General features: G+C 43.4%; 2 protein-coding genes across 3 annotated transcripts; both read left to right on the top strand.

Moving 5' to 3' along the window:
- Positions 1 to 122: 122 nt before the first annotated feature.
- Positions 123 to 1,385, top strand: dnajc22 (DnaJ (Hsp40) homolog, subfamily C, member 22). Its single transcript, XM_070969485.1, has 3 exons — positions 123 to 672; positions 756 to 1,048; positions 1,209 to 1,385. The coding sequence occupies exons 1-3, from the start codon at positions 123 to 125 to the stop codon at positions 1,383 to 1,385; spliced, it is 1,020 nt and encodes a 339-aa protein (XP_070825586.1).
- A 697-nt stretch (positions 1,386 to 2,082) lies between these two features.
- On the top strand, positions 2,083 to 7,559 carry ikzf4 (IKAROS family zinc finger 4). 2 transcript variants are annotated; one of them, XM_070969483.1, is made up of 8 exons: positions 2,083 to 2,277; positions 3,950 to 4,004; positions 4,121 to 4,228; positions 4,339 to 4,641; positions 4,792 to 4,959; positions 5,681 to 5,833; positions 5,999 to 6,130; positions 6,435 to 7,559. In XM_070969483.1, the coding sequence occupies exons 2-8, from the start codon at positions 3,965 to 3,967 to the stop codon at positions 7,253 to 7,255; spliced, it is 1,725 nt and encodes a 574-aa protein (XP_070825584.1). In that variant the 5' UTR covers positions 2,083 to 2,277; positions 3,950 to 3,964; the 3' UTR covers positions 7,256 to 7,559. The 2 variants fall into 2 exon arrangements, with proteins under 2 accessions (XP_070825584.1, XP_070825585.1); XM_070969484.1 differs by having other exon boundaries at positions 2,170 to 2,240; positions 6,435 to 7,376.
- Positions 7,560 to 10,550: the final 2,991 nt, after the last annotated feature.

Below are 10,550 nucleotides of genomic sequence, written 5' to 3'. Positions count from 1 at the left end.
TTATAAATTCTCACTGTTCTGACTTGGAGGTAAGACTAAACTCTTCTGTTCCTTCATTGCAGGTACTCATCAGGGATGGTTAATATTCACCTGTGCAGGGACTGATCTACTCAGGCCAAAGGATGGGAAAAAGTGTCATGGTAGCCTATGCCCTGTGGGCAGCCGGTGGGCCTTTGGGCCTTCACCATTTATATTTAGGAAGAGACAGCCACGCTCTGCTGTGGATGCTAACCCTGGGAGGGTTTGGGTTTGGCTGGGTCAGAGAGTTCATACGTATTCCTGCATATGTCAGTGAGGCCAATCAAGATTCAGAGAAAGACAGAAGAAGACCTCCCACCATGGTTCCTCCACCTGTAGGACCCATCAGATTTGCTGGACAGGTGTGTGTTGGGATCTACTTTGGCACCGTGGCTCTGATAGGACTGAACTCTCTCAGTTTCTTCTACTTGATCGTTCTGCCTTTATGCGTGGGTGCAGGGGTACATCTGGTGTCCAATGCTGGCCAGCAGACCTCAGACCTCCAGAAAACTTTGACTGCTTGTCTCATAACTTCCCCAATATTCTATGGCAGCACCTTATCACCTCTCCCTATAAGCCTGGCTGCCACTATCACTGCTGCACAGCACCGCAGATTCAAACCTCCTCGGGCACCTGGGAATAAACAGGAACTAGGTGAAGAGCTCTCACAAATATGAAAGGAATATGCCTTCATAATATTGCTTCTAAAATTACAGTTGTTTCTGTCTTTTGTTCAGGTCCACGGCTTTACAGGCTCGGTCTGGCCTGGCTGGCCTTCTCTGCTCCGCTGGGTTACTGTATTTTCCACAACACCACAGCCACACTGTACTACCTGTCTGACTGTGTAGCAGCTCTGCTGGATATTTTCTGGTTTCTGCCTTGGCTCAGAAGTGTGTTGGAGTACTTTCTCTTAATGCCATACCGGATGTTGTGTTTTTTTACCGGAGGGGGGTACTATGAAGAGGCTTGGAAAAAGGTGCTGGAAATACTGCTCAAAGAGTACACTGAGAGAGAAAAAGAAGCGCTGCAGGTGAGCAAGCTCATAACCCTGGAACGCCTAAGTGATGAGTTAAGACAGTTATAGTTCGATGTGTATACTGTGCATCAGTTTTATATTTTCAGTGATAAAGTCACTGCTCTGGTGTTTTCATAATTTCTCAACTGTGAATGTGGATATATTTGTCTTGCAGGTATTGTCACTGGAAGCAGGCGTCTCTCTTGAGGAGATCACTCACAGCTATAGGGAGCTGGCCAAGATATGGCATCCAGACCACAACCCCAGCAAGGATGCCGAGGCAACGTTCATGAAGATCCATGAGGCTTATGAGGTCCTTCTGCAACGGCACAGACCTCATCGATTCAAATAGTTGCCCTTACTGACTGACTGACCTCAATAGTTGCAATAGCACAGTGACGCTCTTGATCAACCTGTTTTCAGTAATCATTTCATATTCATGGCACATAAATCAAGAGCATGCACAGAGATTGAGAATGTGTTGACATTATCACTCAGCTGTCTGATTGGTTACTTGGCAGAGTTGGTCTCAAACAGCAGTGTGCTGCCACCTTGTGGTGCTACAGGTGTAAACTCACCAAACTACTTCATCACAACAATTCTGCTTATGTTTTCATGTGTGCTTGCTTGTAAACGCCAAACTACCACTGCCATTTACCTCTCCTTTCATTTCACGGCGTGATTGCTAAAATCAATGATTGAACGTGTAATAAAGGTGTAATAAAGGTATATTACCCAGATGCCAACGAGAAAAATAACCCGGCTCCTTCACTCTCCAGAAGTGTTTCCGGAAGAGGCCTTGATCATAAACAGTGTCTGAATTTTCAATGAATAACTTGTCTGAATCCAGGAGGCTGAGCAGCTTGCAGCCACTATTCCTCACAACAGATAATCACGCGCAACAGTCTAAGGTCGTCCGCTGAGCCCACGAGCTCCTCTGATGGCAGAAATGTCCTCACATTTTTGCCACCTGTACCCGGAGCTGACATGCATCGATGCATTCGACAATCACTGAATCAAGAGCTCTGTTGTACAATTATTCGGTCTGTATCCCAGCATGGGCCCGGAAGTTGTTGGGATTCCCAGGTACGGAAAGAAAAAAAAAAAAAAAAAAAAAAAAAAAAAAAATCCCGGAGATGCTGTCGTCGCCTGGGAAAACAAACAGCCATCCAGACAATTAAAAAGGAAAACACCGATCGGTCGCCAGGTAAGGACGAGGCTTGTGGACTCCATCGCGGCGCTTGGTAAGACCATCCATCGGTTTTAATCTGAAGTACGGCATGTTTTTGAGTAGTTGGTGGGGTGAATGCCATTTGTCGTGTGGTCGGGTGCCATAGCAACGGCTCATGAGAAACATTGTATAGCTCAGGCCAGTTTGACGCGCTCGATGTCTGATGACAGCTGCGTTCATGCGGATAATTTGGACAGTGGCAACTCCTGCAACAAATTGCCGTTGTGTCTCGCCGCTGTCTCGACCGTCCATGAGCCGATTGGTGCCGTAACGGACCAAAGCCAGCGAGCAGCTAAAACAAGTAGTCACGGCTATATGGAGGAGCCTGATAGTTATTTTGAAAATGTGTTTTTACTGCACAGTCGCCCATCTCGACCAGAAAGCATTGCCAGGCAAAGGTCGGCGCTGGTGCTCGTCCCTTTTTTTTTTAATCGCCGTGCCCTGGTATGACTGGCGCGTCTCCCGGCTGCATCAGCGCCTGTTGCTCCCCATGCGCGGCCAATACCAGGATATTAATTTTCCCTGCGATGTGCTGTCTCCGCCCCCCTCCCTCGCTCCACAGTCTCCTCTGTCCATTGTTGTCATCCATTTGAGCAAGAGGTGCAGCATTGCACATCTGGGTGTTTCTGTGTCTGTTTTTGCTTTTTTCCAACGTGACATGGAACAGAGCATCACCTTAACTCTGGTCGCATACAGTCAACATGCTGCATGTCTGGAAATGTTGGAACTCAGCACCGCTTGTGTTGGAAACTGGTGTAGTCTACACACCTCAATTTATTGTCTGCAGTGGAGTAACTGTACCTGTAACCCACAGTGCATTTGCCACATTATTATTTGCCTATTGCACGTAGGGACAAAATAACAGGAACATCAATACAGTATCAATACTACAGCAAATAAACAGAACAGATAAACAAAATTCAATATAGTAAGATTTATGATGTGTGTGTGTGTGTGTGTGTGTGTGTGTGTGTGTGTGTGTGTGTGTGTGTGTGTGTATATATATATATATATATATATATAATCAGAAAACTGCAGTTTTTAATCTATGCACACTACTTAAGGTAATAAACTGTATACGTCTAACTTATAAATATAGTATCACAGAGTTTGATTTTCTACTCATCTGTATTCTTTTCCTCTCTGCCTCTCTTCATCTTCTCCCAATGATACATTTTCCTCCTGGGATCAGTTAACTTTGATCTTTTCTCAATATTGAATTTGGCTGAGATCACGTCAAAGTCTCCAGTGGAGGATAGTTTGAGGGGGTGTTTTGCTTTATAGTGTAAGGTGTTCCAGTTATTTTGTCCACCCCCAGTAGTTTTAACCCCTCCTCCAAACTCTGCTGGCTTTCTATAAATGTGGTGCCGCTCATATTCATTTGCTGGCCACAGTGCCGAAGAATCTACATGATACAGAAGGAGCAGGGCAGAATCCAAGTTTACTAGATTAGTTTATGACAGTGAACTTATAATTAGACACTTGGAAGTGAAAGCATTAAAGCTATCTGTTTCGTAGTCGTATTCTTGTACCAACAAACAGCTGGTAAGTATATTTTGTGTGGTTAGTATCAAAGGCATTACATAAAAACCTTCATGTTACTAAGGCACGGAAAATTGGGTCTGATTGGATCATTGTGAACGGCAAAAAAAGTAATATTGACGGTCTGTTTTATATTTCTGTAGGCATCTGGTGAGAGAATGAATGCTGATGACTGCAATGGACGCTCATATGCACAAGGTATACTTACATCTGTACATATATGTGTATATAAAGGAATAACTACTACACATTTGTGTCTACAGTCTCCAGACGTTAATGTTTGCTTTAATAACGTGGGCATATTTGTGTTTCAGGTAATGGAGGAGAGTCATCGACGGAACAGGATTTTTATGGCGGGTTGCAGGGCCCTTCAGTGAGATCTCCAAACAGTCAGCAGTCGTCACCTCACCGCTCCCTTAGTGGTCAGACATCAAACCTGTGTTTCACTGTTACCACGTGGCCTGTATATAATCCTTCCTTAAAACTATTTCTGAAAGTAAACGTGTATTTTCTTCATCCTTTTCCTACACAGCAAACTCCATTAAGGTTGAGCTGTGCAGTGATGATGAGTCACCGGGTGCTCCACAGCCAGAGAACAGAGAGGCTGTGAGGGACGATAGCAGGAAGGATGACAGAGGGGACCCCATGGAAGAAGGCAGCGCGGAGTATGCTGGCGCTGGAAGAGACAGAGCAAGCATTTATAATGAGATGGCCAGTCCGAACGCTACTTCACCAGGACCGATCCGGCTGCCCAATGGGAAGCTCCAGTGTGAGGTGTGCGGGATGATCTGCATCGGACCCAACGTGCTGATGGTGCACAAGCGTAGCCACACAGGTGAGAGCAAGCCAGCAAGGCAGTGCTCATGACGACGCGAGACTAGTAGAGTTTATGGACGAACTGTATCATCACCCTAAATATCATTAAATAAAGGTAGTACTTCAAATGACTTACCTCTAAAATCATCCGTGCAACCACTGTTCATAGGTGAGAGGCCATTCCAGTGTAACCAGTGTGGAGCTTCCTTCACCCAGAAGGGGAACTTGTTGCGCCACATCAAGCTACACTCAGGAGAGAAGCCTTTCAAATGCCCCATTTGCAATTACGCTTGTCGCCGAAGAGATGCTCTGGCTGGACATCTACGCACACATGCAGGTGAAACAGTGAGCTTTCAGTGCAATACAACAGCACCGAACACACCAAACATACGCCATCAGGGGATTTTTCATGCACCTGATGGATGCAGTTGTTCAATAACATTATTCCTCGTCGTGATGCGGTACACTGCATGAAACGACGGTAAGCTTTAGAAATGGGGATTCATTAGAATGGTCCCCTTCTGTGAAGCTCAGAGGAAGCAGATCTTTTTTTAACCAGAATGTACTGTAAATCACATGAAAAATATGACATTTAACTTTTGAAAACAGGAAATCCTGTTAGTGCTTTCAATTTTTTTCAGGTGTTCACATACAGTCTTGGTACAGTAGGTCTTGGTTGATCGCCGCGGGTCTCAGAGTCTCATTTTCAAAGAAAAAGCTCTTGCTAACTGGATTTCAGCGAATTGACGTCAGTCTTTCCGATGGCTTACTAAGATGAAGCATTGCGGTGAAGGGTTAGGGGTTTTCTGTCATTATTGGCGGCAGTTTCAGGAATTGCCAGTCAATGGGGGAATCCACTTTCAAATCTAGCTAATTATACGAACATTTTTAGAATAAAAATCCCCTCATACAAACATATAAATAAACAACACCACTATCTTTATTTACATGGTATTTCTCCTTCAGTTGATCAACAGCATCCATCGCCTAAGGTGAAATTTTGTCCGTGTTGTCTACCTCGCAAGAAATCAAGGAAATGTTTTTTATTTGAATTGCAGTTTCTTCTCCAACTGTGGGGAAACCATTCAAGTGCAGCTACTGTAGTCGCAGCTACAAACAACAGAGTACACTTGACGAACATCTAGAGCGCTGCCATAGTTATCTGAAGAGTCTGGACCACCAGACAGCAGTCAACACACAGACAGCACAGGGTAACGTATCACACAAGCATGAAACCAAATCACTTTGATAGACGATAAGCCTGTCACTTTCTGCACAACTGCGAATGCTAGTGGCTTGAACAATGCAAGTTTAACATATTTATACACACAGTGAATTAGTCGCTATATTGATGACACAGAGTTTTGTGTTTGCAGGTGAAGAGTCAGTAAATATGGAGACAATTACTAAACCTGTGCTCCAGCCATCTAATGAAAAAATCCAGTTTGTGGATAGACTGGCTATGAGCGTCACCAAACGCAAGAGGTCAACACCACAGAAGTTTTTGGGTGAGTTTTTTTTTTTTTTTTAGTAAGACAGGGCATGTTATTCATGTTGTTCAAGTGTATAAATCTATTTATCACACATACATGTTCTATTTTTAAATTCAATTCGACAATAATTTAATAAATCTTCAGCTTGATTAATGGACTGAAGAAGTACAGAAATAATAAGAACCTGGTCAAACCTTAGTGTCAGCAGTTTGACGACACTTGATCCACGTTGCTTCCTGAAAATGGGCCAGACGGAGCAGATAAAGTCAGTCCAGGAGATCCTCCATCTTAATCATTTATTGCTGATACCTTTTCATAGGTGAAAAGCACATGCACCTTGACCTACCTGAAGCACCTTACGAATTGTCCTCTGGTTCTGAGAAGGAGGGGGACCTCATGAGCTCTCAGCCTGCTGGGGACTCTGCTAGGTTGGCTGGTTCACATCTCCAAGGCGGCAGGGGTAAAGGGGAGAACCACGAACCACCTGCACTGTCTCAGCTCCATCCTGCCTTCCTGTCGGAGCTCCGCACAGTTATGGGCTCCATCAACAGCAACATGACTCCTCAGGGCCCCCGCGCCCATGGCGGAGGTGGGCCGACAGCGATGCCTCTTGGCCTGACTGGGCGGGAGGCAGGCGAAGGCCGTGATGACCAACCCTCAGCCCATAGCCACACCGCTTCGCCAAACGGCTGCCCCGACTCTACAGACACAGAGAGCACAGCAGAAGAGCAGAGCACAAGGGCTACAGCCCCAACAAGTACCTCCAACAACCACCACCTCCACTACCACACCCTTGCACTGCCCCGCAGCCATCCCACTTCCAGCCCCGGCCAGGCCAAAGACTTGGACCAAGAGTGGGAGAGAGCATGTCCTGTACCCCCCAGCATAGTAAAGAGGAGCCCTGGCTCACTGCTTTCTTCCAGGGAGACTATGCAGGTGTTAGACAGGGATGGCCAGCCTGTGCGCTCCTTCCACTGCCCGCACTGTCGCATCCTCTTCCTGGACCATGTCATGTTCACCATCCACATGGGTTGTCATGGCTTCCACCAACCCTTCGAGTGCAACATCTGCGGCCACCGCAGCCAGGACCGCTACGAGTTCTCGTCTCACATCAGCCGCGGCGAGCATCAGGTGGGCTGAGGAGAGGGGCTAGCGGTTGGACGAGGAGAGGTGGCTGCTGCTCTCTAAAGTCGTGGGCTCACGTTTGTTCTGCACCAGATCAGTTGCTTTAAATCCCAGGTGTAAGTAAAAGGATTTGTGGTTTTTTTCTTGTGAGAATATTTATTAAACTGAAGCAGAGTGAAAAATTTTTTCACTGCAACATTTAAAGTTTAGTGGAGGCAAATTACATTCTATGATTGATTGCACTCCCATATCAAATCATCTGGCAAAACTACTGGTTTTGCTTCAGAAGTGCCTTTTTTGGGGATTTCCTCTTAACCTTAAAAAAAAAGAAAAAAAAATGGAGGGAACTGGTGCTCAAAATCTTGACTAGCCATCTTTTGCTAAGTGATTTAGTAAGCACTTTTGAGAGGTCATGCGCACAGACAGTGAAGAAAAGCATGTACATTTTAAGAAGTATATTTGGTACACTTAGTATGTACTAAAAGCTTTGTTTTTGTGGTTGAAGGGAGTATTTTGTGTAGTGTGTCAGGTAAGCTTAATATGCACTGAGAGCTTTGTGCCTCTGGGTTTGGGAGGAGCTTTTGTCACAGACGAAGCACAGAAATGGATTGCCTTAACTCCTGCAGCAGTACGCTGCTGCAGGAATACATTGTTTACAGCATGGTTCAGCAGTGTGTGAAGTCACCTCAGCAGAGAGAATATTTGCAGCTGCACAGTGAGACCATCGGGACAAAGCAAAATCATTAAGAAGAGAACTTGAAAACATTCACCTGAGGGTGAAGCAGGCGTTCAGGTTTGAAGAAGCACGTTGGATTTTAAAGTGAGCCTTAGAATACTGGTGCAGATCAGACCACGAGCCACGTAGTGTACAGTAAGAGCCTGACTGAGATGGCCCAGGGTGCTACACCTTTACGGGACTGCACTTTTAGGTTCCCTGCATATATATGAACATCTTTGCCGAAGCGCTCGATGGCTTTACAAATTTTTTTCTGTGATCATTCTACTGCACTGATAAATCGCGTCACGCTCACAATAATTGATCATCTCATCGGCAACACCAGTGCATTTTAACGGAGTTGGCCTTCTACAGAATCCCAGAGTGTCGCACTGGTTCTGCGGTCTAGTACGCTCAAGTTTGCTGCAATTCTTTTGTGGTTTTGCACTCAGCAGTTGAGGCTGAGGTTTTCAACAATTTGCATAATGTAAGTGAATTAACAAATGAGTTATTTAAAAATTAATTAAGAAATCAGTTTGGATCTGTTCAGTTATCACTTGTGGTTATCTATTCAGTGTTGTTTGTTTCAGCCTTGGTGTATTTAATCAGCTATATTCCAAATCTTATCCAGCATATTCCTCAAGTCCATAAAATGTTACCTCCTGCTTCTTTATAGCACCCAAAAACCTTATTGCTACAGTATGGTGAGTTATCTGATAATGTTAATATTGGGAACATGAATGAGACCAAACTCAGTATTCTTACTTGTTATTGTGGGTTTGCTGCTTCATAGTTTAACTTAATTTTCTTTAATCGCAGGCAAAAATATACTTGAAACTGTTTGAGAAAAAAAAAGTAAATCTAAAAATGCACTTGGTTTGATAAGTAGAGAAGTGTGTGTGAATGGAATATAGCATGTGTGCTTGTCATTTTCTGCTTTTCCCTGAATTGTGAATTATTTTTGAAATGTGAAGTAATTTCAAGAAGTGGAAATGAGGCATGGGTTTTTGTCTCCTTGTGTGGACTTTTCAATGTTATACGATATTTTGTGAATGATGTAACATGACAAAACACTTTACCTCAAAAGTTAAAGATGTACAACTGCCTCATTACTGTATTTCAAAAAGTCATGTTGCTTTCCAAGATGTTCTTGCAGTTGCAAATGCGTGCCCCTCGATATTCTCAAAACTTTTTACTGTCAATAAAGTTAAGTTTATTGTAAAAGTGACTTCCTCTAGTTTGACTATGATGGCATCCGCATGCGTATGCTTAGTTTTTGCTGGAGATGCTTCTAGAGAAGTTTCTTGTTAACTTTGCTGTGGAAGAACAAGCAGACTAGACATTTTTGAGACATTAAAATATTTATTTCACAACACTATTTTTTTAACTGCTTTAGTCAATTAACAAGAAAAAGGGATTCACACCGATCACACGTGCATCATGAATTCACGTTGTGCCGAGCAGTTCTTCAGCATGTAGCCACAAGCTTTGAGCAGCACAACCATTCAAAATTATAGTAGTTCTACAAAAGGAGATAAAAGTCAGAAAAACCCATCCGTCTCTGATGTGTTGATTTAATAATAACCACATATGGATGTTTTTTAAGTCAAGGATGTTACTTTTGGTTCACACTTTCAGATTTTAAATGAAGTATTGATCAAATATTTGTCAGTGATATCAGGAATTCCTGAGGAAAACAGCAGGTGTGCCTATATTTTCACATTTTCCTTGTTTTTTTTAAAAAAAGAATTACATTTTCCATAATTACAAATGAGTTTAACGTCACAGAAAACACATGCTGTACACTGTAAGCCGCCATTAAGCAAGTAGTCAACGCACAGTATATTAAGTGTCACTGTAATAAATCCAAAACAGTATTTAACATTGTCGTCTATAGTGAAGGTTAAGCCTTCAGAGATACTGATAAGCAGTGGATTTTCTCTGAGAAACACATTTGAAATACAAAGAATGAAAAAGTCAACAAGGAAAAGGGCTGACCTTAACTTTGGCTGCTTTATATTCATGTGACCTTTTGGCCTGTGTGACAGACCTTTGTTGTGTCTGTTTAAGGCTTGTTTTGACTTTTCTCTCCCTCTGCAGTGGAATGTATGAATGTATTTTGGCTGCTCCCACATAAAAATTCCAGATGCAGTTCAAAAAGCACGTGAAGTCAACCCTGCAACATTCAAAAGTACAAAAATCACAATGTATTTCTGTGTGTTCAAATTATTATTTATGTCTATATAACAGCCAAATGTGTCTCAACGGAATATTCTCTCTTTCTTTGACAATACGCACTTAGCAAGACACAGACATGCGTGACCTTCAGTGCACCCATCACCATCCTGATGAAGGCAAGAAGGCACGATGTCCTGAAGAAGACTTTTAAGACGTGTTTTAATCTCAACACACAGGCTATTTTGACAGTCTTATAACCTTTGACGAAACGCGCAATTCAAAACCACTTCTTAGCACAGCCGTCACAGGTTTTATTCAAATTTGCAGCCTTTATGTAAACAGCTCACAAAAATACCACATTAGCATCCTTAGCCAAAGCACCGCTTCTGTTTGGGTTTACCTTTTTTAAGTCTGGCT

Source organism: Chaetodon trifascialis, chromosome 8, assembly GCF_039877785.1.
Source record: "Chaetodon trifascialis isolate fChaTrf1 chromosome 8, fChaTrf1.hap1, whole genome shotgun sequence".
Taxonomy (NCBI): Eukaryota; Metazoa; Chordata; class Actinopteri; order Chaetodontiformes; family Chaetodontidae; genus Chaetodon; species Chaetodon trifascialis.
This window is presented reverse-complemented; position numbering and strand designations above follow the sequence as displayed.